Genomic DNA, 26,939 nt, shown 5'->3' with positions numbered 1-26,939 from the left:
TGTTAGATATGTTCTTAGGTATATACATTCTATAAATTGTTGTTATTACAAATATTCTTACAAAAGTAAATGTGTTCTGTGTTTTCATTGCTGTTCTTATGTAAATAAACAACCTTGGGTTTTCACACCCCAGTTCTCTTTCCATTTGCTTCCGGCACAGGCAGTATTAGCAAAGTTGTGTTTTCCACTTGCCCCCGGTTCCCAGGGCTGGAGGTTCATGGGGGAGCTTGCACAGGCACCCCAGCAGTGGTTGTCCCACTCAGAGGGTTCCGCTGACAGAGGTCACTGTCTCCTTGCTGTCTCTCTGGACACACTGGGGAGCTGCAGGGGCGAATCCCAGTGTGCCCTGTCCCATGGGATCCCATGTTGGGACTCAATGTCCCAGCCCGGGTGAGCACTGGTTGTGGCCCTGGGCTCAGTATGGCAGGCCTGGCGCTCACAGCAGTGCAGACTTCAAGCTGGCCATGCACAGCTCCGTGTTTCTCCCAAAAATATCACTGCTGGAGCACCTGGGGTTCCCCAGTGCTGGGCTTTTTATCTCCACTGCATGGAGGATCACATGGCAGGGCAAAGGATGGATCCCATGTGGCATCCAACCTGCCCTGATCCAGGCTGGGCACAGCCTGATGAAGGATGAGCACATCTCGCAGGGATATGGAAACCTCCCCTGAGAACCCAGTTCAGGCAGAGCCTGAGCTCTTTTGTGGCTCTGGGCAGGAAAATGCTCAGGATCTCCCAGAGAGGCTCAGCGGGCAGTAGGATTGTGCCTGGATCTCGCTCTGGACATGCCAGTGGCTCAAGTGAGACCTGTGGGAATGATTTATAATGCACCGAGAGGGGCCACAGTCCTGCAAGGCTCTTACATCAGGAGCAAAGAGCAGCCTGCAGGGTGGGGAAGGCTGGAGCTGTACCACTCTGTGCTCATCCCTCACCTTAATGGGGAGCTGCCCCCAGAGTTGCTATGTGTTACTTTGATGGTTCTCCTGTTGGGTGTATCTTGGAGCAGCTGTTATCTGTGGCTTTTTATGGTGATCCTGTGGAAAGCAGCCATTTACCTGCGGTGATGAACTCAAAACTAATACTAACTCTTCATTCCCTTTGGTTTTATTTGGTGTTTTTTTAGTCTCTTTGTTTGATTGGTTTGCATGGGTTTGTTTGTTTCTAGGTTTTGTCTGTTTTGGTTTGAGTCTTTTGTTTGCTTTTTCATAAGACTCAGGTGAAGTTGGCATAGCCAAAGTCAAGAGAATGTACACCAGGCTTGACTTTCCAGAAATTACTTTTGGCTGGGTTTAACTGCATTCTCCAGGCTCAGGATGACCAGTACATTTGCAGGATTTGCTCTGCAACATCAGCTTGCCCAGACTGTGCTCGGTGATTCACAAATGGAGAAGACAATGGATATTGTGCCAAGCTTCCTTTCAAACAGCCAAAACTGCAACGGCATGAGAGAAAAAAAGAAAAAAACCAGAGACTATATTCACCAATTAGAGCAGAAGCAGTGTCCCACCATCTTGCCCTCCACTCTTATTAATTTTGTACATTGAGAGGCAAACCTGGGCCTAAAGCTTCTGTCTCTCAGTTCCTGATGCCATTTGACTCCAGCCTGGACTCCCCCAGATCACACTGCCTGCTTTCCACGTGGGGCTGGGGATGCTCAGCCTGGAAAGAGGAGACCCTGGGGAGGCCTCACTGCAGCTCTGCAGGACTGCAAGGGTGCCACAAGAAAGATTGGGACAGGGTGTTCCACAGGGCCTGTGGCAACAGGACAAGGGGGGACGGCTTTCAGCTGCAGGAGGCTGATTGAAGTTGGATCTGAGGAAGCTGCTCTCTTCCACTGAGGGTGCTGAGGCACTGGCCCAGGCTGTGGATGCTCCATCCTTGGGAACAGGGCTCTGAGCGCCATGGTCTGGGGGAACGTTGCTAAGCATGGAACCAAAGGCTCTCTAGCTCAATGGTCATGTCACAATCCATGTCCCATCTGGAACTGCCAGCAGCCAGCAAGCAGCACAACACAACCGCTGGCCCTGGGCTCAGCACACGCTGCACGCTGCTCCTGCTGCTCCTGTCACCCTTCTTGTTCCTGTCCCCGAGACCTCATCTCATCAGTCTCAAAAGCTGCCTAAGGCCTGGATTGTGTCATCCATCCCTGCAGGATGCTCACATTTGTCCTGAGGAAGGTACGGTGCCATTCCATGGAGGCGGATCCCCCCAGCTGCCCGGGTATGGGCTGGAGTTCTGGGGGCATGGGGTGGGACAGGGACCCCACTCTGAGGTTTTGCTACCTCTGCAGGCTGTTGTAGGTAGAGAAGATGGAGGTGGACAGACAGAGTGATAGAGAGGAGAATATGGAAGTGGAGGGAGAAAAGAGAGGAGAGGAAGAGATGGAGGTGGACACAATAATGGATACGGAGGAGGAGATGGAGGTGGATGGAGAACAGACTGGAGAGGAAGAGATGGAGGTTGATGAGGATGAGGAGATGGACGTGGAAATGGAAGAGTGAAGAGAGCCTGACAGAGGAATGGTTGAACAACAAGGGACATGATACTGTAAAATTAATCCAAATAGGGAGGGCTACGTGACTGCTTCAACGTTCGCGTGGCCCTGAAGAGTAGATGGTGTGCAGAAAGCAGGATATTGAAACTGCTTGGTATTTAGAAGTAGATAGAGAAGAACAAAGGGGGTACTAAGCTGTTCTAACTGCAAGGCCAGCCGGACAGGCATGTATCGATCATAAAGATACTTTTAAGATAATAGTACAAGTCACATAGCAACCAATCATGAGCTTGGCTTTTGCAATATGTATGAGCTAATTAACGAATATATATAAACTGTGTAATCTGTTACAATAAACTGAGACTTGATGATCATGATATCATGAGTCTTGTCTCCCGCGGCATTCCCTCTAACAACTGGCCCCCGAAAGCAGGGACCTGATCCGAGCCTAAGGCGAGAGAGGTGCTACGTTGGAGTTCGGGTCCTGCAGCTGGAAGGACGGCGAAAATAAAGAGAAGAGGCGAAACGCTCTGCTCTGCGCCCTGAGTGACTGTAGAAGCGGGCTCAGCCGATACGTGCTGCCGAAGCCTGAAGGAGCCAGCAACGGTACCGACGTAATCATGGAAAGGCAAGCAGCATATGATTTATTTAGTGCTTCTCTTAGAAAAAGGCAGATTAGGGGGATTGACTTAGATAAGGATCTCCCTTCGCTATTGCATCATGCTGAGTCTTACGGCTTTTTCGTTAACCCCCATAGTGTTCATGAACTTTCCGAATGGAGGAAATATGGGGATAAGTTGGTGGAGTTAGTGTTAGATGAGGATAAAACGGGTAAGAAGATGGGAAAGCTTTGGCGGGTAGTTCATAGTGAATTGCTAATGTGTCAGGCAGAAAAGAAGGCGGTGGAAGGGATACGGACGGCCGGGGAGAAAAATAAGGAATATGAACCCTCGCTTTCTTCTAGTGAGCCTAACCCTCCGGTCCTTACAAATTTCCCTGTCCCCATCTCTGCTCCTGAAATGCCTGCACCGCCCACAGATACTCGTGGCATTGAGGTGCTGCCATCAGCTCCCCCTCTACCCCCACCATCGCGTCCCCCTCCGGTAATTCAAAATGTTACCGTAGCACCCTCCTCGCGGCATCCGCCGTCTCCCGGCCAGGCGCCTGTCCCTAGGGCAGATTCTGACCTCGTGGAGGCCATGGCTAAGGGACGACGTGAGTTATGGGCTGCTATTGCACAGGAGGGCATGCAGACGGGGGACGCTGAGCTCTTCACGGCAGCACAGGAAACCCTTGCGTTTCCGGTGATATTTTCGCCGAATGGCGACGGGGGGTACACTGCGCAGGTCCAGAGCATGGACTGGAAACTGTTGACACAGCTGCGCGCTACTGTGGGGAGCTATGGTATCGCCAGTGAGCCTGCCAAGCAAATGCTTGATTTTATTTTTAATGCTCACACTTTATTGCCTTCCAATGTTAGGGGAATGGCCAAATTGATCTTCACGCCGCATCAACGCTTACTTTTTGAGGCACGCTGGAGAGAGGAAGCGGAGAGAAGTGCCAATTTACCAAGGGCTCAGGGGGATCCTTTGGCAGGGCTTACTGTAGCCGAACTCATGGGACAGGGTAATCATGTACGCTTAGAACAACAGGCGGCACTAGGACCTGACAAATTAAGAGAAGCCACAGTGGTGGCAAGAAGAGCCATAGACAAAGTCAAGACCCCGGGTGGAATTCCAATATATATGGGGATTAAACAAGGCAGGGAGGAGCCTCTTGGCACATTCGTAGATAAAATAATGGAGGCGTTGTCCAAAGCAGGGGTGGCTGATCATATGCAGGATGCCCTACTTAAGCAGTGCATACTCCAGAATAGCAATCCCACAACTAGAAATTTGATTACTTCTATCCCTGGGGATTGGACTGTCCAAGCATTGCTAGAAAAGGCTGCTTCAGTACCAGTTGGAACTCAGGCACTATTGGTTAATGCTTTGCAAGAGATAGGACAGGGATTACGAGAACAGGCAAGCTCTCAAAATCAGGTTTTAGCAGCCCTTGCTCCCCTTCAGGCTACGGCTGGGCGCCCCCATTCTAATACTACTGGGGGGGCACGTGTAAAATGCTACCGCTGTGGAAACTTAGGTCACACTCAAAGGGAATGTGGAGCAACAGGAGTCTGGTGTGGCAGATGCCAATCAAACACCCACAACTCTAACGCATGCAAAAAGAAGCAGGGAAACTTCAGGAGCAGCGCGATCAGCGGCCGCGCCGGGACACAAATAGCAGCTGCAGAAATGAAGCCACTCAGCAATTCCAGCCTGCCACCTGCGGGAGCCTCGGCCTGGACTTGGCAGCCGCAGTAGACACTGATCTCCTAACTTCAAGACCACATAAAATTCCAACTGGAATCCATGGCCCCTTGCGAATACACGGACAAGCTATGGGAGGACTCATTATTGGCCGCTCTTCAGCCTCTATTTTAGGCCTCTTTGTGGAACCAGGGATCATCGATGCCGACTGCTGCGGCGAAATCATGATCATTGCTCATACGCCATATCCCCCTGTGACAGTACCAAAAGGTCAAAGGATTGCTCAGTTAATCCCACTGCCACAAATGACCAAAGGATTGGAACCTATATCCCAAGTCCCCAGGACTCCAGAGGGATTTGGCTCAACAGGAGGTCTCGCATTGCTTACCTTGGATCTCAACACCCGCCCCAGGAAATCCTGTCGCTTGATCCATCAGGGACACAGCATTGTGCTTAAAGGACTTCTGGATACGGGCGCAGATACCAGCATTATTGACCCAGGTCATTGGCCTGCGTCTTGGCCCACCCAGCCCACAGCAACCACGGTGAGCGGCATTGGCGGAATGACACTCGCAAGCCGCACCCCAGTGCTGACTGTTGAAATTGAAGGGAGACAGGCGTCTGCAGCGCTCTCTATAACAACCTTACCACCTGCTGTTCAATGCTTGATTGGCCGTGATGTTCTGGCCCAGTTGGGCCTCGTCCTTACCAACGATCATTCTTTTCAGTGACGGCCATTGCTTGGATCTTCCCGCTACCACTTACATGGACTACTAACGAGCCTGTGGTAGTTAAGCAATGGCCTTTGAAACGGGAAAGTCTGGAGCAGGCACATTTGTTGGTTGATGAACAATACAAGCAGGGACATCTTAGACCATCCACAAGCCCTTGGAACACTCCGATCTTTGTTATCAAGAAAAAGTCGGGCAATTACCGGCTCTTGCATGATCTCAGAGCAGTAAATGATCAGATGGAACCTATGGGAGCACTGCAACCGGGGATGCCGAATCCTGCTATGTTACCACAAGAATGGCCCATTTTAGTTATAGATTTGAAAGACTGCTTTTTTACTATTGCTCTGCACCCTGCAGATACTAAAAGGTTTGCCTTTACTCTCCCTGCCCTCAATCATGGCGAGCCAGCCAGGAGATTTGAATGGACGGTTTTGCCACAAGGAATGCGTAATTCGCCTACAATTTGTCAGCTATATGTGGATGCAGCACTTCAGCCACTGCGACAACGCATGCCCGATACCATCATCTATCACTACATGGATGATATTCTGTTCGCACAAGCAACCCCCTTTTTAGACTCTCAAATCCATTATATCCTGCATACCTTAGAGAAGTCTTCTCTCGTCATTGCAGCCAACAAAATTCAATTTTCTGCTCCATGGAAATACTTGGGATGGACGATCACTCAACAGCGAATTACACCACAGAAGCTATCTATCCAGTCATCAGTCAACACCTTGCATGAAGCGCAAAGGCTTTTGGGCGACCTACAATGGCTCAAGCCAGTTACTGGAATTCCTAATACTCTTTTAGATAAACTGCGCCCACTCCTCAAAGGAACCGATCCCTGCACTCCAGTTCATCTGACGTCAGATCAACGTCGTGCTTTACACGACATTACACACTGCATCTCTACTGGTTTTGTGAGACGTCTTGATCCTGATCTTCCTTTCCATTTGACCATTTGGAACACTGAGGACCACCTATTAGGGGCTGTCACCCAGCATGAAAAGAAAACGGGGGAGACGGTGGTGCTAGAATGGATCTCACCCCCATTACAGCAAAAAAGAACAGTAACCTCCAAGGTCGACAGCCTGGCAACACTTATCAAGAAGGGACGTACTCGTATTTTAGAGATAAGTGGTTCAGAACCAGTAAAAATCAATATACCCATGGAAAAACCCACTTTGGACTGGTACCTTCTAAACTCTGCACCCCTTGCCGAAGCATTGCTTTCATCTGCAGCTACTGTTAGTACAGGACCCCTTACACCCAAACAATTACAATGGGTAGGAAAATGGACATGGATACAGAAACCCCTCAGAAAGGAGAAGCCTATCTCAAATGCCATTACAGATTTCACAGACGCAGGCCGCAAATCACGCAGAGCGGCTGTGGTCTGGAAGACAGAACAACAATGGCATTACCAGATACTGGAGGCAACATTTCAGGACAACTTACAGACATTGGAGTTAAGGGCAGTTATTTGGGCAGTGTCTCACTTGTTGGGGCCGCTGAACGTTGTTTCTGACTCACTCTATGTCGTAGGAGTGGCATCAAGGATTGAAGATGCCGCCATCAAGGAGGTCCAAAATCAGCGCCTTTACGAGCTCTTTCTTCAATTAAAGCGCACCTTAAGGAACAGAAGGGAGGCATATTCTATCATACATGTCTGCAGCCACAAATGGAATGAAGGACTGGGAGCAGGCAATGCCAGAGCCGACAAATTAGTGTCAGTGTCAATTGCTCATCAAGTAGGACTTCCACTGCAAACAATGGCCCGAGAGAACCATGCTATCTTTCATCAGAATGCCAAAGGCCTATCACAGGAGTTCCGTATTCCACTACAAGAAGCTAGAGCTATTGTTAAGGCTTGCCCCATATGTAGCCATCACAACAGAGGAGTGGGCCTGGGAATAGGAGTAAATCCGCGAGGCCTGCAAGCTAATGAACTTTGGCAGATGGATGTCACCCATGTACCTAGTTTTGGTCGCTTGAAGTACGTCCATGTGAATATTGATACTTACAGCCATTACATATGGGCTACTGCTCAGACAGGAGAACGGGCCCTTCATGTGGAGCGACATCTCAGCAGCTGTATCGCGGTTATGGGAGTGCCTCAGACGATCAAGACTGATAATGGCCCTGCTTATTGCAGTAAACGTGTTGCCCGCTTTATGCAAACATGGAACATCACACACGTTACAGGGATTGCAAACTCCCCTACTGGACAGGCAATAGTAGAGAGAACCAATGGAACTCTTAAACAATATCTGGAAAAATACATTGATACAGTCAGCGTGCAGGATAGGTTATTGAAATGCCTGTTTGTGCTTAATCACTTATGTATTTTTGGAGATGGGGGGTTACCCGCAGCAATTACTCATTTTGCCTCTAAAGCCCCTACCCCTCCGCAAATGGTAGTCAGGTATAGAGATCCAAAAACAGGGATTTGGCAAGGTCCAGCCAAAGTATTATACTGGGGCAGGGGCTATCTGTGTGTTTCTACACCAACAGGTACTGTGTGGGTCCCAGCTAAGTGGGTGCGGCCCACCAATGACCAGCCCGGAGCAGAGGAGGAGGCAGCGCCTACAGAGGACAATCTCCAGGATCCTGTATGATCTAGAAGAAGAGTTTCAGACTAAGTTCCTGTTTGACTTGCAGAGAGAAGTTGAAGACTGCCTCTTGCCTCATTTAGCTAGAGACTTTGACCGCTTTTGTCCGCTTGCTTGCTTGACTTGCAATAGTTATGACCACCAATCTTGGGTAAAAATATATTGTGGAGGGTGCTCTCATCGTTGGTGGATTCATCAGCACCACCTTACCTCTGCATTCTGGTGTCTTACCTGTCAGCGCCAGTGGAGCTTTGACTCACCACAGCGCGCTTTAACACGACTAACAGGTCAGCCTATCAGGGAGAGCCTGAGATTAATAGAAAATACAGAAGACCTGGAATTAAGAAGGCTAGCTTGGAGGGTACAGCACTTAGTAGAGAAAATTCTAGGTGTTAAAAGGACAGGGATTATAGATTCCTGTTGTCAGAATGGTATCGGCATCCCCATTCAGTGGCAAGTTGACCCAGAGGAATGGGACACGCAGTGTAGGAGGTTTCGTCGTCGCAGCCGTGCTGCTAAGTGTGCAGGCATACGTCCCACCTCAACCTAAAACAAATGTATGGGTCACAATGGCAAATCTAACAGGGCAAGAGTCCATCTGTCTTGCTTTATCTTCCCCAGGCAATCCGTTTTCCACCTGCCTAGTCGGTCTACCATTGGATACATGGCCATGTCCTACACGTGTTCCAACTTGTGATAATTTAAATTTGAATACTACTGTAGATAATTGGGACAGGTGGGTGCCCTACTTACCGATCGCCCCGGCAGAACCCCAGGAGCTAGAGCTACTGGGGGCAGTTGGCATGGATTGCTGTTTGTACTTTAACTGGACAAGCAAGCAACAGAGAATCAATGAGTCTGCAATTGTCGTTAATTCCACTTTGCCAATTTACAGAAACAGTAGTATCTGGTGTCAGTACACGGCCAAAAAGGTTTCAAAGTCAACAAATAATCCGCTTTCTTTGCCCCGAGGAATATTCTTTATTTGTGGTGACAGAGCTTGGGCTGGCATACCTTCCAAAATAAAGGGAGGCCCTTGTTCGTTAGGAAGATTGTCATTGCTGACACCCAACACATCAATGATATTAGACATGGCTCGGCGTCATCATGGCAGCAGATTGTGATGCAGTGTACATAACTTTGCCAGTAACTGTCAAGATAATGTTAGATTTTGGTCCCCTGAGGTGATTATTGCTGCCTCTTTCCTAGCGCCTGGTGTTGCCTCAGCAGGAGCATTAGCTCAACTCAACAAGCTGGGATGCTGGCTAGCTAAACAGACGAATGCTACATCGAAGGCCTTAAGTGACATGCTTTTGGACGTAGACTGAGTAAGACATGCCACACTGCAGAATAGGGCGGCTATAGATTTCCTATTGCTAGCCCAAGGTCATGGTTGTGAGGAATTTGAAGGAATGTGCTGCATGAACTTATCTGATCACTCTACATCTATCCATAAGCAAATACGAAAATTGACCGAGCTAACTCAACAGTTGAAGGTGGAGGACGGATTGGGCTTGGAAGGCTGGTTGAAAGGATTGGGGATCGGACCATGGTTGAGGGACATCATCAAATATGGCATAATAGTTCTAAGCATAATTGTGATACTTTTGCTTGTTTTGCCCTGTGTGTTTACTTGCTTACAAGGCTTGATGCAGCAGCTTTTGCAGAAAATGTTGAATGCACACCTTCTTGTCCAAAAGGAAAACGGGGGAGATGAAGAGAGCCTGACAGAGGAATGGTTGAACGACAAGGGACATGATACTGTAAAATTAATCCAAATAGGGAGGGCTACGTGACTGCTGCAAAGTTCGCATGGCCCTGAAGAATAGATGATGAGCAGAAAGCAGGATATTGAAATTGCTTAGTATGTAGAAGTAGATAGAGAAGAACAAAGGGGGTACTAAGCTGTTCTAACTGCAAGGCCAGCTGGACAGGCATGTATCGAACATAAAGATACTTTTAAGATAATAGTACAAGTCACATAGCAACCAATCATGAGATGGACATTGATGAGGAAGATGAAGAGGAGGCCATGGTCCTGGGATGAAGAGCGATGCCAGCAGCAGGACAGGCATGTGGTCCCCACAGGCACAGTGGGTTCCCTGCAGCCAGGCTGGGGCGGGATTGGGCTGGGTGGTCCCTGCTCAGGCACATGGTACCCAGTGCCTTGGGTTCTGCTGGCCATGCCCAGCCTGTCCTGTGCTTGCTTTGGGCCACACAAGCCCCATGGCAGTGCCTGGGGCCCAGCCCCCAGACCCAGCCAGCCTCAGCTCTGGCAGCAGAGTCCCAGTGTGCCAGCCTGGGGACACACGGAAGAGCCCTCTGTGCCTGACTGGAGTGACCATGGCACCTGCTTTTCTTCCCGGACTGATGGAGATCCTGGACTGAAATGGCACCCTTTTGTACATAGCTTTTAGAGTTTGTTCTTGTTTTTGGCATATAGGTTTTAGGGCTTCGTTTTGTCTTCTGTAAATACATTTCAAATATTGTTGTTAGATATGTTCTTAGGTATATACATTCTAGAAATTGTTGTTATTACAAATATTCTTACAAAAGTAAATGTGTTTTCATTGATGTTCTTATGTAAATAAACAACCTTGGGTTTTCACACCCCAGTTCTCTTTCCATTTGCTTCCGGCACAGGCAGTATTGGCCAAGTTGTGTTTTCCACTTGCTCCCGGTTCCCAGGGCTGGAGGTTCATGGGGGAGCTGGCACAGCCACCCCAGCAGTGGTTGTCCCACTCAGAGGGTCCCGCTGACAGAGGTCACTGTCTCCTTGCTGTCTCTCTGGACACACTGGGGAGCTGCAGGGGCGAATCCCAGCGTGCCCTGTCCCATGGGATCCCATGTTGGGACTCAATATCCCAGCCCGGGTGAGCACTGGTTGTGGCCCTGGGCTCAGCATGGCAGGCCTGGTGCTCGCAGCAGTGCAGACTTCAAGCTGGCCATGCACAGCTCCGTGTTTCTCCCAAAACTATCACTGCTGCAGCACCTGGGGTTCCCCAGTGCTGGGCTTTTTATCCCCACTGCATGGAGGATCACATGGCAGGGCAAAGGATGGATCCCACGTGGCATCCAACCTGCCTTGATCCAGGCTGGGCACAGCCTGATGAAGGATGAGCACATCTCGCAGGGATATGGAAACCTCCCCTGAGAACCCAGTTCAGGCAGAGCCTGAGCTCTTTTGTGGCTCTGGGCAGGAAGATGCTCAGGATCTCCCAGAGGGGCTCAGTGGGCAGTAGGATTGTGCCTGGATCTCGCTCTGGACATGCCAGTGGCTCAAGTGAGAGCTGTGGGAATGATTTATAATGCACCGAGAGGGGCCACAGTCCTGCAAGGCTCTTACATCAGGAGCAAAGAGCAGCCTGCAGGGTGGGGAAGGCTGGAGCTGTAGCACTCTGTGCTCATCCCTCACCTTAATGGGGAGCTGCCCCCAGAGTTGCTATGTATCACTTTGATGGTTCTCCTGTTGGGTGTATTTTGGAGCAGCTGTTATCTGTGGCTTTTTATGGTGATCCTGTGGAAAGCAGCCATTTACCTGCTGTGATGAACTCAAAACTAATACTAACTCTTCATTCCCTTTGGTTTTCTTTGGGGTTTTTTTAGTCTCTTTGTTTGATTGGTTTGCATGGGTTGGTTTGTTTCTAGGTTTTGTCTGTTTTGGTTTGAGTCTTTTGTTTGCTTTTTCATAAGACTCAGGTGAAGTTGGCATAGCCAAAGTCAAGAGAATGTACACCAGGCTTGACTTTCCAGAAATTACTTTTGGCTGGGTTTAACTGCATTCTCCAGGCTCAGGATGACCAGTACATTTGCAGGATTTGCTCTGCAACATCAGCTTGCCCAGACTCTGCTCGGTGATTCACAAATGGAGAAGACAATGGATATTGTGCCAAGCTTCCTTTCAAACAGCGAAAACTGCAAGAGCATGAGAGAAAAAAAGAAAAAAACAGAGACTATATTCACCAATTAGAGCAGAAGCTGCGTCCCACCATCTCGACCTCCACTCTTATTAATTTTGTACATTGAGAGGCAATCCTGGGCCTAAAGCTTCCGTCTCTCAGTTCCTGAAGCCATTTGACTCCAGCTTGGACTTCCCCAGATCACACTGCCTGCTTTCCACGTGGGGCTGGGGATGCTCAGCCTGGAAAGAGGAGACCCTGGGGAGGCCTCACTGCAGCTCTGCAGGACTGCAAGGGTGCCACAAGAAAGATTGGGACAGGGTGTTCCACAGGGCCTGTGGCAACAGGACAAGGGGGGACGGCTTTCAGCTGCAGGAGGCTGATTGAAGTTGGATCTGAGGAAGCTGCTCTCTTCCACTGAGGGTGCTGAGGCACTGGCCCAGGCTGTGGATGCTCCATCCTTGGGAACAGGGCTCTGAGCACCATGGTCTGGGGGAACGTTACTAAGCATGGAACCAAAGGCTCTCTAGCTCAGTGGTCATGTCACAATCCATGTCCCATCTGGAACTGCCAGCAGCCAGCAAGCAGCACAACACAGCCGTTGGCCCTGGGCTCAGCACACGCTGCACGCTGCTCCTGCTGCTCCTGTCACCCTTCTTGTTCCTGCCCCCAAGACCTCATCTCATCAGTCTCAAAAGCTGCCTAAGGCCTGGATTGTGTCATCCATCCCTGCAGGATGCTCACATTTGTCCTGAGGAAGGTACGGTGCCATTCCATGAAGGTGGATCCCCCCAGCTGCTTGGGTGTGGGCTGGAGTTCTGGGGGGATGGGGTGGGACAGGGACCCCACTCTGAGGTTTTGCTACCTCTGCAGGCTGTTGCAGGTAGAGAAGACAAAATGGAGGTGGACAGACAGACTGATAGAGAGGAGAAGATGGAAGTGGAGGGAGAAAAGAGAGGAGAGGAAGAGATGGAGGTGGACACAATAATGGATACGGAGGAGGAGATGGAGGTGGATGGAGAACAGACTGGAGAGGAAGAGATGGAGGTTGATGAGGATGAGGAGATGGACGTGGAAATGGAAGAGTACACCGAGGAGATGGACATTGATGAGGAAGATGAAGAGGAGGCCATGGTCCTGGGATGAAGAGCGATGCCAGCAGCAGGACAGGCATGTGGTCCCCACAGGCACAGTGGGTTCCCTGCAGCCAGGCTGGGGCGGGATTGGGCTGGGTGGTCCCTGCTCAGGCACGTGGTACCCAGTGCCTTGGGTTCTGGTGGCCACGCCCAGCCTGTCCTGTTCTTGCTTTGGGCCACACAAGCCCCATGGCAGTGCCTGGGGCCCAGCCCCCAGACCCAGCCAGCCTCAGCTCTGGCAGCAGAGTCCCAGTGTGCCAGCCTGGGGACACACGGAAGAGCCCTCTGTGCCTGACTGGAGTGACCATGGCACCTGCTTTTCTTCCCGGACTGATGGAGATCCTGGACTGAAATGGCACCCTTTTGTACATAGTTTTTAGAGTTTGTTCTTGTTTTTGCCATATAGGTTTTAGGGCTTCGTTTTGTCTTCTGTAAATACATTTCAAATATTGTTGTTAGATATGTTCTTAGGTATATACATTCTAGAAATTGTTGTTATTACAAATATTCTTACAAAAGTAAATGTGTTCTGTGTTTTCATTGCTGTTCTTATGTAAATAAACAACCTTGGGTTTTCACACCCCAGTTCTCTTTCCATTTGCTTCCGGCACAGGCAGTATTGGCCAAGTTGTGTTTTCCACTTGCTCCCGGTTCCCAGGGCTGGAGGTTCATGGGGGAGCTGGCACAGCCACCCCAGCAGTGGTTGTCCCACTCAGAGGGCCCCGCTGACAGAGGTCACTGTCTCCTTGCTGTCTCTCTGGACACACTGGGGAGCTGCAGGGGCGAATCCCAGCGTGCCCTGTCCCATGGGATCCCATGTTGGGACTCAATATCCCAGCCCGGGTGAGCACTGGTTGTGGCCCTGGGCTCAGCATGGCAGGCCTGGTGCTCACAGCAGTGCAGACTTCAAGCTGGCCATGCACAGCTCCGTGTTTCTCCCAAAACTATCACTGCTGCAGCACCTGGGGTTCCCCAGTGCTGGGCTTTTTATCCCCACTGCATGGAGGATCACATGGCAGGGCAAAGGATGGATCCCACGTGGCATCCAACCTGCCTTGATCCAGGCTGGGCACAGCCTGATGAAGGATGAGCACATCTCGCAGGGATATGGAAACCTCCCCTGACAACCCAGTTCAGGCAGAGCCTGAGCTCTTTTGTGGCTCTGGGCAGGAAGATGCTCAGGATCTCCCAGAGAGGCTCAGTGGGCAGTAGGATTGTGCCTGGATCTCGCTCTGGACATGCCAGTGGCTCAAGTGAGAGCTGTGGGAATGATTTATAATGCACCGAGAGGGGCCACAGTCCTGCAAGGCTCTTACATCAGGAGCAAAGAGCAGCCTGCAGGGTGGGGAAGGCTGGAGCTGTAGCACTCTGTGCTCATCCCTCACCTTAATGGGGAGCTGCCCCCAGAGTTGCTATGTATCACTTTGATGGTTCTCCTGTTGGGTGTATTTTGGAGCAGCTGTTATCTGTGGCTTTTTATGGTGATCCTGTGGAAAGCAGCCATTTACCTGCTGTGATGAACTCAAAACTAATACTAACTCTTCATTCCCTTTGGTTTTCTTTGGGGTTTTTTTAGTCTCTTTGTTTGATTGGTTTGCATGGGTTGGTTTGTTTCTAGGTTTTGTCTGTTTTGGTTTGAGTCTTTTGTTTGCTTTTTCATAAGACTCAGGTGAAGTTGGCATAGCCAAAGTCAAGAGAATGTACACCAGGCTTGACTTTCCAGAAATTACTTTTGGCTGGGTTTAACTGCATTCTCCAGGCTCAGGATGACCAGTACATTTGCAGGATTTGCTCTGCAACATCAGCTTGCCCAGACTCTGCTCGGTGATTCACAAATGGAGAAGACAATGGATATTGTGCCAAGCTTCCTTTCAAACAGCGAAAACTGCAAGAGCATGAGAGAAAAAAAGAAAAAAACAGAGACTATATTCACCAATTAGAGCAGAAGCTGCGTCCCACCATCTCACCCTCCACTCTTATTAATTTTGTACATTGAGAGGCAATCCTGGGCCTAAAGCTTCCGTCTCTCAGTTCCTGATGCCATTTGACTCCAGCTTGGACTTCCCCAGATCACACTGCCTGCTTTCCACGTGGGGCTGGGGATGCTCAGCCTGGAAAGAGGAGACCCTGGGGAGGCCTCACTGCAGCTCTGCAGGACTGCAAGGGTGCCACAAGAAAGATTGGGACAGGGTGTTCCACAGGGCCTGTGGCAACAGGACAAGGGGGGACGGCTTTCAGCTGCAGGAGGCTGATTGAAGTTGGATCTGAGGAAGCTGCTCTCTTCCACTGAGGGTGCTGAGGCACTGGCCCAGGCTGTGGATGCTCCATCCTTGGGAACAGGGCTCTGAGCACCATGGTCTGGGGGAACGTTACTAAGCATGGAACCAAAGGCTCTCTAGCTCAGTGGTCATGTCACAATCCATGTCCCATCTGGAACTGCCAGCAGCCAGCAAGCAGCACAACACAGCCGTTGGCCCTGGGCTCAGCACACGCTGCACGCTGCTGCTGCTGCTCCTGTCACCCTTCTTGTTCCTGCCCCCAAGACCTCATCTCATCAGTCTCAAAAGCTGCCTAAGGCCTGGATTGTGTCATCCATCCCTGCAGGATGCTCACATTTGTCCTGAGGAAGGTACGGTGCCATTCCATGAAGGTGGATCCCCCCAGCTGCTTGGGTGTGGGCTGGAGTTCTGGGGGGATGGGGTGGGACAGGGACCCCACTCTGAGGTTTTGCTACCTCTGCAGGCTGTTGCAGGTAGAGAAGACAAAATGGAGGTGGACAGACAGACTGATAGAGAGGAGAAGATGGAAGTGGAGGGAGAAAAGAGAGGAGAGGAAGAGATGGAGGTGGACACAATAATGGATACGGAGGAGGAGATGGAGGTGGATGGAGAACAGACTGGAGAGGAAGAGATGGAGGTTGATGAGGATGAGGAGATGGACGTGGAAATGGAAGAGTACACCGAGGAGATGGACATTGATGAGGAAGATGAAGAGGAGGCCATGGTCCTGGGATGAAGAGCGATGCCAGCAGCAGGACAGGCATGTGGTCCCCACAGGCACAGTGGGTTCCCTGCAGCCAGGCTGGGGCGGGATTGGGCTGGGTGGTCCCTGCTCAGGCACATGGTACCCAGTGCCTTGGGTTCTGGTGGCCACGCCCAGCCTGTCCTGTTCTTGCTTTGGGCCACACAAGCCCCATGGCAGTGCCTGGGGCCCAGCCCCCAGACCCAGCCAGCCTCAGCTCTGGCAGCAGAGTCCCAGTGTGCCAGCCTGGGGACACACGGAAGAGCCCTCTGTGCCTGACTGGAGTGACCATGGCACCTGCTTTTCTTCCCGGACTGATGGAGATCCTGGACTGAAATGGCACCCTTTTGTACATAGTTTTTAGAGTTTGTTCTTGTTTTTGCCATATAGGTTTTAGGGCTTCGTTTTGTCTTCTGTAAATACATTTCAAATATTGTTGTTAGATATGTTCTTAGGTATATACATTCTAGAAATTGTTGTTATTACAAATATTCTTACAAAAGTAAATGTGTTCTGTGTTTTCATTGCTGTTCTTATGTAAATAAACAACCTTGGGTTTTCACACCCCAGTTCTCTTTCCATTTGCTTCCGGCACAGGCAGTATTGGCCAAGTTGTGTTTTCCACTTGCTCCCGGTTCCCAGGGCTGGAGGTTCATGGGGGAGCTGGCACAGCCACCCCAGCAGTGGTTGTCCCACTCAGAGGGCCCCGCTGACAGAGGTCACTGTCTCCTTGCTGTCTCTCTGGACACACTGGGGAGCTGCAGGGGCGAATCCCAGCGTGCCCTGTCCCATGGGATCCCATGTTGGGACTCAATATCCCAGCCCGGGTGAGCACTGGTTGTGGCCCTGGGCTCAGCATGGCAGGCCTGGTGCTCACAGCAGTGCAGACTTCAAGCTGGCCATGCACAGCTCCGTGTTTCTCCCAAAACTATCACTGCTGCAGCACCTGGGGTTCCCCAGTGCTGGGCTTTTTATCCCCACTGCATGGAGGATCACATGGCAGGGCAAAGGATGGATCCCACGTGGCATCCAACCTGCCTTGATCCAGGCTGGGCACAGCCTGATGAAGGATGAGCACATCTCGCAGGGATATGGAAACCTCCCCTGACAACCCAGTTCAGGCAGAGCCTGAGCTCTTTTGTGGCTCTGGGCAGGAAGATGCTCAGGATCTCCCAGAGAGGCTCAGTGGGCAGTAGGATTGTGCCTGGATCTCGCTCTGGACATGCCAGTGGCTCAAGTGAGAGCTGTGGGAATGATTTATAATGCACCGAGAGGGGCCACAGTCCTGCAAGGCTCTTACATCAGGAGCAAAGAGCAGCCTGCAGGGTGGGGAAGGCTGGAGCTGTAGCACTCTGTGCTCATCCCTCACCTTAATGGGGAGCTGCCCCCAGAGTTGCTATGTATCACTTTGATGGTTCTCCTGTTGGGTGTATTTTGGAGCAGCTGTTATCTGTGGCTTTTTATGGTGATCCTGTGGAAAGCAGCCATTTACCTGCTGTGATGAACTCAAAACTAATACTAACTCTTCGTTCCCTTTGGTTTTATTTGGGGTTTTTTTAGTCTCTTTGTTTGATTGGTTTGCATGGGTTTGTTTGTCTCTAGGTTTTGTCTGTTTTGGTTTGAGTCTTTTGTTTGCTTTTTCATAAGACTCAGGTGAAGTTGGCATAGCCAAAGTCAAGAGAATGTACACCAGGCTTGACTTTCCAGAAATTACTTTTGGCTGGGTTTAACTGCATTCTCCAGGCTCAGGATGACCAGTACATTTGCAGGATTTGCTCTGCAACATCAGCTTGCCCAGACTCTGCTCGGTGATTCACAAATGGAGAAGACAATGGATATTGTGCCAAGCTTCCTTTCAAACAGCCAAAACTGCAAGGGCATGAGAGAAAAAAAGAAAAAAACAGAGACTATATTCACCAATTAGAGCAGAAGCTGCGTCCCACCATCTTGCCCTCCACTCTTATTAATTTTGTACATTGAGAGGCAAACCTGGGCCTAAAGCTTCCGTCTCTCAGTTCCTGATGCCATTTGACTCCAGCCTGGACTCCCCCAGATCACACTGCCTGCTTTCCACGTGGGGCTGGGGATGCTCAGCCTGGAAAGAGGAGACCCTGGGGAGGCCTCACTGCAGCTCTGCAGGACTGCAAGGGTGCCACAAGAAAGATTGGGACAGGGTGTTCCACAGGGCCTGTGGCAACAGGACAAGGGGGGACGGCTTTCAGCTGGAGGAGGCTGATTGAAGTTGGATCTGAGGAAGCTGCTCTCTTCCACTGAGGGTGCTGAGGCACTGGCCCAGGCTGTGGATGCTCCATCCTTGGGAACAGGGCTCTGAGCACCATAGTCTGGGGGAACGTTACTAAGCATGGAACCAAAGGCTCTCTAGCTCAGTGGTCATGTCACAATCCATGTCCCATCTGGAACTGCCAGCAGCCAGCAAGCAGCACAACACAGCCGTTGGCCCTGGGCTCAGCACACGCTGCACGCTGCTCCTGCTGCTCCTGTCACCCTTCTTGTTCCTGCCCCCAAGACCTCATCTCATCAGTCTCAAAAGCTGCCTAAGGCCTGGATTGTGTCATCCATCCCTGCAGGATGCTCACATTTGTCCTGAGGAAGGTACGGTGCCATTCCATGAAGGTGGATCCCCCCAGCTGCTTGGGTGTGGGCTGGAGTTCTGGGAGGATGGGGTGGGACAGGGACCCCACTCTGAGGTTTTGCTACCTCTGCAGGCTGTTGCAGGTAGAGAAGACAAAATGGAGGTGGACAGACAGACTGATAGAGAGGAGAAGATGGAAGTGGAGGGAGAAAAGAGAGGAGAGGAAGAGATGGAGGTGGACACAATAATGGATACGGAGGAGGAGATGGAGGTGGATGGAGAACAGACTGGAGAGGAAGAGATGGAGGTTGATGAGGATGAGGAGATGGACGTGGAAATGGAAGAGTACACCGAGGAGATGGACATTGATGAGGAAGATGAAGAGGAGGCCATGGTCCTGGGATGAAGAGCGATGCCAGCAGCAGGACAGGCATGTGGTCCCCACAGGCACAGTGGGTTCCCTGCAGCCAGGCTGGGGCGGGATTGGGCTGGGTGGTCCCTGCTCAGGCACGTGGTACCCAGTGCCTTGGGTTCTGGTGGCCATGCCCAGCCTGTCCTGTTCTTGCTTTGGGCCACACAAGCCCCATGGCAGTGCCTGGGGCCCAGCCCCCAGACCCAGCCAGCCTCAGCTCTGGCAGCAGAGTCCCAGTGTGCCAGCCTGGAGACACACGGTAGAGCCCTCTGTGCCTGACTGGAGTGACCATGGCACCTGCTTTTCTTCCCGGACTGATGGAGATCCTGGACTGAAATGGCACCCTTTTGTACATAGTTTTTAGAGTTTGTTCTTGTTTTTGCCATATAGGTTTTAGGGCTTCGTTTTGTCTTCTGTAAATACATTTCAAATATTGTTGTTAGATATGTTCTTAGGTATATACATTCTAGAAATTGTTGTTATTACAAATATTCTTACAAAAGTAAATGTGTTCTGTGTTTTCATTGCTGTTCTTATGTAAATAAACAACCTTGGGTTTTCACACCCCAGTTCTCTTTCCATTTGCTTGTGGCACAGGCAGTATTGGCCAAGTTGTGGTTTCCACTTGCTCCCGGTTCCCAGGGCTGGAGGTTCATGGGGGAGCTGGCACAGCCACCCCAGCAGTGGTTGTCCCACTCAGAGGATCCTGCTGACAGAGGTCACTGTCTCCTTGCTGTCTCTCTGGACACACTGGGGAGCTGCAGGGGCGAATCCCAGCGTGCCCTGTCCCATGGGATCCCATGTTGGGACTCAATGTCCCAGCCGGGTGAGCACTGGTTGTGGCCCTGGGCTCAGCATGGCAGGCCTGGTGCTCAGAGCAGTGCAGACTTCAAGCTGGCCATGCACAGCTCCGTGTTTCTCCTGAAAATATCACTGCTGCAGCACCTGGGGTTCCCCAGTGCTGGGCTTTTTATCCCCACTGCATGGAGGATCACATGGCAGGGCAAAGGATGGATCCCATGTGGCATCCAACCTGCCCTGATCCAGGCTGGGCACAGCCTGATGAAGGATGAGCACATCTCGCAGGGATATGGAAACCTCCCCTGACAACCCAGTTCAGGCAGAGCCTGAGCTCTTTTGTGGCTCTGGGCAGGAAGATGCTCAGGATCTCCCAGAGAGGCTCAGCGGGCAGTAGGATTGTGCCTGCATCTCGCTCTGGACATGCCAGTGGCTCAAGTGAGACCTGTGGGAATGATTTATAATGCACCGAGAGGGGCCACAGTCCTGCAAGGCTCTTACATCAGGAGCAAAGAGCAGCCTGCAGGGTGGGGAAGGCTGGAGCTGTAGCACTGTGTGCTCATCCCTCACCTTAATGGGGAGCTGCCCCCAGAGTTGCTATGTATCACTTTGATGGTTCTCCTGTTGGGTGTATTTTGGAGCAGCTGTTATCTGTGGCTTTTTATGGTGATCCTGTGGAAAGCAGCCATTTACCTGCTGTGATGAACTCAAAACTAATACTAACTCTTCATTCCCTTTGGTTTTCTTTGGGGTTTTTTTAGTCTCTTTGTTTGATTGGTTTGCATGGGTTTGTTTGTTTCTAGGTTTTGTCTGTTTTGGTTTGAGTCTTTTGTTTGCTTTTTCATAAGACTCAGGTGAAGTTGGCATAGCCAAAGTCAAGAGAATGTACACCAGGCTTGACTTTCCAGAAATTACTTTTGGCTGGGTTTAACTGCATTCTCCAGGCTCAGGATGACCAGTACATTTGCAGGATTTGCTCTGCAACATCAGCTTGCCCAGACTCTGCTCGGTGATTCACAAATGGAGAAGACAATGGATATTGTGCCAAGCTTCCTTTCAAACAGCCAAAACTGCAAGGGCATGAGAGAAAAAAAGAAAAAAACAGAGACTATATTCACCAATTAGAGCAGAAGCTGCGTCCCACCATCTTGCCCTCCACTCTTATTAATTTTGCACATTGAGAGGCAATCCTGGGCCTAAAGCTTCCGTCTCTCAGTTCCTGATGCCATTTGACTCCAGCCTGGACTCCCCCAGATCACACTGCCTGCTTTCCACGTGGGGCTGGGGATGCTCAGCCTGGAAAGAGGAGACCCTGGGGAGGCCTCACTGCAGCTCTGCAGGACTGCAAGGGTGCCACAAGAAAGATTGGGACAGGGTGTTCCACAGGGCCTGTGGCAACAGGACAAGGGGGGACGGCTTTCAGCTGCAGGAGGCTGATTGAAGTTGGATCTGAGGAAGCTGCTCTCTTCCACTGAGGGTGCTGAGGCACTGGCCCAGGCTGTGGATGCTCCATCCTTGGGAACAGGGCTCAGAGCGCCATGGTCTGGGGGAACGTTGCTAAGCATGGAACCAAAGGCTCTCTAGCTCAATGGTCATGTCACAATCCATGTCCCATCTGGAACTGCCAGCAGCCAGCAAGCAGCACAACACGACTGTTGTCCCTGGGCTCAGCACACGCTGCACGCTGCTCCTGCTGCTCCTGTCACCCTTCTTGTTCCTGCCCCCAAGACCTCATCTCATCAGTCTCAAAAGCTGCCTAAGGCCTGGATTGTGTCATCCATCCCTGCAGGATGCTCACATTTGTCCTGAGGAAGGTACGGTGCCATTCCATGAAGGTGAATCCCCCCAGCTGCCCGGGTGTGGGCTGGAGTTCTGGGGGGATGGGGTGGGACAGGGACCCCACTCTGAGGTTTTGCTACCTCTGCAGGCTGTTGCAGGCAGAGAAGACAAAATGGAGGTGGACAGACAGACTGATAGAGAGGAGAAGATGGAAGTGGAGGGAGAAAAGAGAGGAGAGGAAGAGATGGAGGTGGACACAATAATGGATACGGAGGAGGAGATGGAGGTGGATGGAGAACAGACTGGAGAGGAAGAGATGGAGGTTGATGAGGATGAGGAGATGGACGTGGAAATGGAAGAGTACACCGAGGAGATGGACATTGATGAGGAAGATGAAGAGGAGGCCATGGTCCTGGGATGAAGAGCGATGCCAGCAGCACGAGAGGCATGTGGTCCCCACAGGCACAGTGGATTCCCTGCAGCCAGGCTGGGGCGGGATTGGGCTGGGTGGTCCCTGCTCAGGCACGTGATACCCAGTGCCTTGGGTTCTGCTGGCCATGCCCAGCCTGTCCTGTTCTTGCTTTGGGCCACACAAGCCCCATGGCAGTGCCTGGGGCCCAGCCCCCAGACCCAGCCAGCCTCAGCTCTGGCAGCAGAGTCCCAGTGTGCCAGCCTGGGGACACACGGAAGAGCCCTCTGTGCCTGACTGGAGTGACCATGGCACCTGCTTTTCTTCCCGGACTGATGGAGATCCTGGACTCAAATGGCACCCTTTTGTACATAGTTTTTAGAGTTTGTTCTTGTTTTTGCCATATAGGTTTTAGGGCTTTGTTTTGTCTTCTGTAAATACATTTCAAATATTGTTGTTAGATATGTTCTTAGGTATATACATTCTAGAAATTGTTGTTATTACAAATATTCTTACAAAAGTAAATGTGTTCTGTGTTTTCATTGCTGTTCTTATGTAAATAAACAACCTTGGGTTTTCACACCCCAGTTCTCTTTCCATTTGCTTCCGGCACAGGCAGTATTGGCCAAGTTGTGGTTTCCACTTGCTCCCGGTTCCCAGGGCTGGAGGTTCATGGGGGAGCTGGCACAGCCACCCCAGCAGTGGTTGTCCCACTCAGAGGACCCCGCTGACAGAGGTCACTGTCTCCTTGCTGTCTCTCTGGACACACTGGGGAGCTGCAGGGGCGAATCCCAGCGTGCCCTGTCCCATGGGATCCCATGTTGGGACTCAATGTCCCAACCCGGGTGAGCACTGGTTGTGGCCCTGGGCTCAGCATGGCAGGCCTGGTGCTCAGAGCAGTGCAGACTTCAAGCTGGCCATGCACAGCTCCGTGTTTCTCCCAAAACTATCACTGCTGCAGCACCTGGGGTTCCCCAGTGCTGGGCTTTTTATCCCCACTGCATGGAGGATCACATGGCAGGGCAAAGGATGGATCCCATGTGGCATCCAACCTGCCCTGATCCAGGCTGGGCACAGCCTGATGAAGGATGAGCACATCTCGCAGGGATATGGAAACCTCCCCTGAGAACCCAGTTCAGGCAGAGCCTGAGCTCTTTTGTGGCTCTGGGCAGGAAGATGCTCAGGATCTCCCAGAGAGGCTCAGCGGGCAGTAGGATTGTGCCTGGATCTCGCTCTGGACATGCCAGTGGCTCAAGTGAGAGCTGTGGGAATGATTTATAATGCACCGAGAGGGGCCACAGTCCTGCAAGGCTCTTACATCAGGAGCAAAGAGCAGCCTGCAGGGTGGGGAAGGCTGGAGCTGTAGCACTGTGTTCTCATCCCTCACCTCAATGGGGAGCTGCCCCCAGAGTTGCTATGTATCACTTTGATGGTTCTCCTGTTGGGTGTATTTTGGAGCAGCTGTTATCTGTGGCTTTTTATGGTGATCCTGTGGAAAGCAGCCATTTACCTGCTGTGATGAACTCAAAACTAATACTAACTCTTCATTCCCTTTGGTTTTATTTGGGGTTTTTTTAGTCTCTTTGTTTGATTGGTTTGCATGGGTTTGTTTGTCTCTAGGTTTTGTCTGTTTTGGTTTGAGTCTTTTGTTTGCTTTTTCATAAGACTCAGGTGAAGTTGGCATAGCCAAAGTCAAGAGAATGTACACCAGGCTTGACTTTCCAGAAATTACTTTTGGCTGGGTTTAACTGCATTCTCCAGGCTCAGGATGACCAGTCCATTTGCAGGATTTGCTCTGCAACATCAGCTTGCCCAGACTCTGCTCGGTGATTCACAAATGGAGAAGACAATGGATATTGTGCCAAGCTTCCTTTCAAACAGCCAAAACTGCAAGAGCATGAGAGAAAAAAAGAAAAAAACAGAGACTATATTCACCAATTAGAGCAGAAGCTGCGTCCCACCATCTTGCCCTCCACTCTTATTAATTTTGTACATTTAGAGGCAATCCTGGGCCTAAAGCTTCCGTCTCTCAGTTCCTGATGCCATTTGACTCCAGCCTGGACTCCCCCAGATCACACTGCCTGCTTTCCACGTGGGGCTGGGGATGCTCAGCCTGGAAAGAGGAGACCCTGGGGAGGCCTCACTGCAGCTCTGCAGGACTGCAAGGGTGCCACAAGAAAGATTGGGACAGGGTGTTCCACAGGGCCTGTGGCAACAGGACAAGGGGGGACGGCTTTCAGCTGGAGGAGGCTGATTGAAGTTGGATCTGAGGAAGCTGCTCTCTTCCACTGAGGGTGCTGAGGCACTGGCCCAGGCTGTGGATGCTCCATCCTTGGGAACAGGGCTCAGAGCGCCATGGTCTGGGGGAACGTTGCTAAGCATGGAACCAAAGGCTCTCTAGCTCAATGGTCATGTCACAATCCATGTCCCATCTGGAACTGCCAGCAGCCAGCAAGCAGCACAACACGACCGTTGTCCCTGGGCTCAGCACACGCTGCACGCTGCTCCTGCTGCTCCTGTCACCCTTCTTGTTCCTGCCCCCAAGATCTCATCTCATCAGTCTCAAAAGCTGCCTAAGGCCTGGATTGTGTCATCCATCCCTGCAGGATGCTCACATTTGTCCTGAGGAAGGTACGGTGCCATTCCATGAAGGTGAATCCCCCCAGCTGCCCGGGTGTGGGCTGGAGTTCTGGGGGGATGGGGTGGGACAGGGACCCCACTCTGAGGTTTTGCTACCTCTGCAGGCTGTTGCAGGCAGAGAAGACAAAATGGAGGTGGACAGACAGACTGATAGAGAGGAGAAGATGGAAGTGGAGGGAGAAAAGAGAGGAGAGGAAGAGATGGAGGTGGACACAATAATGGATACGGAGGAGGAGATGGAGGTGGATGGAGAACAGACTGGAGAGGAAGAGATGGAGGTTGATGAGGATGAGGAGATGGACGTGGAAATGGAAGAGTACACCGAGGAGATGGACATTGATGAGGAAGATGAAGAGGAGGCCATGGTCCTGGGATGAAGAGCGATGCCAGCAGCAGGACAGGCATGTGGTCCCCACAGGCACAGTGGATTCCCTGCAGCCAGGCTGGGGCGGGATTGGGCTGGGTGGTCCCTGCTCAGGCACGTGGTACCCAGTGCCTTGGGTTCTGGTGGCCATGCCCAGCCTGTCCTGTTCTTGCTTTGGGCCACACAAGCCCCATGGCAGTGCCTGGGGCCCAGCCCCCAGACCCAGCCAGCCTCAGCTCTGGCAGCAGAGTCCCGCTGTGCCAGCCTGGGGACACACGGTAGAGCCCTCTGTGCCTGACTGGAGTGACCATGGCACCTGCTTTTCTTCCCGGACTGATGGAGATCCTGGACTCAAATGGCACCCTTTTGTACATAGTTTTTAGAGTTTGTTCTTGTTTTTGCCATATAGGTTTTAGGGCTTCGTTTTGTCTTCTGTAAATACATTTCAAATATTGTTGTTAGATATGTTCTTAGGTATATACATTCTAGAAATTGTTGTTATTACAAATATTCTTACAAAAGTAAATGTGTTCTGTGTTTTCATTGCTGTTCTTATGTAAATAAACAACCTTGGGTTTTCACACCCCAGTTCTCTTTCCATTTGCTTGTGGCACAGGCAGTATTGGCCAAGTTGTGGTTTCCACTTGCTCCCGGTTCCCAGGGCTGGAGGTTCATGGGGGAGCTGGCACAGCCACCCCAGCAGTGGTTGTCCCACTCAGAGGGCCCCGCTGACAGAGGTCACTGTCTCCTTGCTGTCTCTCTGGACACACTGGGGAGCTGCAGGGGCGAATCCCAGCGTGCCCTGTCCCATGGGATCCCATGTTGGGACTCAATGTCCCAGCCCGGGTGAGCACTTGTTGTGGCTCTGGGCTCAGCATGGCAGGCCTGGTGCTCAGAGCAGTGCAGACTTCAAGCTGGCCATGCACAGCTCCGTGTTTCTCCCAAAACTATCCCTGCTGCAGCACCTGGGGTTCCCCAGTGCTGGGCTTTTTATCCCCACTGCATGGAGGATCACATGGCAAGGCAAAGGATGGATCCCACGTGGCATCCAACCTGCCTTGATCCAGGCTGGGCACAGCCTGATGAAGGATGAGCACATCTCGCAGGGATATGGAAACCTCCCCTGACAACCCAGTTCAGGCAGAGCCTGAGCTCTTTTGTGGCTCTGGGCAGGAAGATGCTCAGGATCTCCCAGAGAGGCTCAGCGGGCAGTAGGATTGTGCCTGGATCTCGCTCTGGACATGCCAGTGGCTCAAGTGAGAGCTGTGAGAATGATTTATAATGCACCGAGAGGGGCCACAGTCCTGCAAGGCTCTTACATCAGGAGCAAAGAGCAGCCTGCAGGGTGGGGAAGGCTGGAGCTGTACCACTCTGTGCTCATCCCTCACCTTAATGGGGAGCTGCCCCCAGAGTTGCTATGTATCACTTTGATGGTTCTCCTGTTGGGTGTATTTTGGAGCAGCTGTTATCTGTGGCTTTTTATGGTGATCCTGTGGAAAGCAGCCATTTACCTGCTGTGATGAACTCAAAACTAATACTAACTCTTCATTCCCTTTGGTTTTCTTTGGGGTTTTTTTAGTCTCTTTGTTTGATTGGTTTGCATGGGTTTGTTTGTTTCTAGGTTTTGTCTGTTTTGGTTTGAGTCTTTTGTTTGCTTTTTCATAAGACTCAGGTGAAGTTGGCATAGCCAAAGTCAAGAGAATGTACACCAGGCTTGACTTTCCAGAAATTACTTT

General features: G+C 51.2%; 1 protein-coding gene across 1 annotated transcript; it reads left to right on the top strand.

Annotated features, from left to right (window-relative positions):
* Positions 1 to 1,779: 1,779 nt before the first annotated feature.
* On the top strand, positions 1,780 to 4,868 carry LOC146766099 (endogenous retrovirus group K member 6 Gag polyprotein-like). The gene has a single exon (XM_085591054.1). The coding sequence runs from the start codon at positions 3,115 to 3,117 to the stop codon at positions 4,855 to 4,857; it is 1,743 nt and encodes a 580-aa protein (XP_085447180.1). The 5' UTR covers positions 1,780 to 3,114; the 3' UTR covers positions 4,858 to 4,868.
* Positions 4,869 to 26,939: the final 22,071 nt, after the last annotated feature.

The sequence above is a fragment of the Lonchura striata genome, chromosome 13, assembly GCF_050655825.1.
Source record: "Lonchura striata isolate lonStrDom1 chromosome 13, ASM5065582v1, whole genome shotgun sequence".
In the NCBI taxonomy this organism is placed as follows: Eukaryota; Metazoa; Chordata; class Aves; order Passeriformes; family Estrildidae; genus Lonchura; species Lonchura striata.
The sequence above is the reverse complement of the archived record's forward strand: the minus strand, read 5'-3'. Positions and strand labels throughout refer to the sequence as shown.

Bases quoted from the DNA above. Each gene is read 5' to 3' on its own strand.
- LOC146766099 (XM_085591054.1), top strand. From the start codon at position 3,115: ATGGAAAGGCAAGCAGCATATGATTTATTTAGTGCTTCTCTTAGAAAA.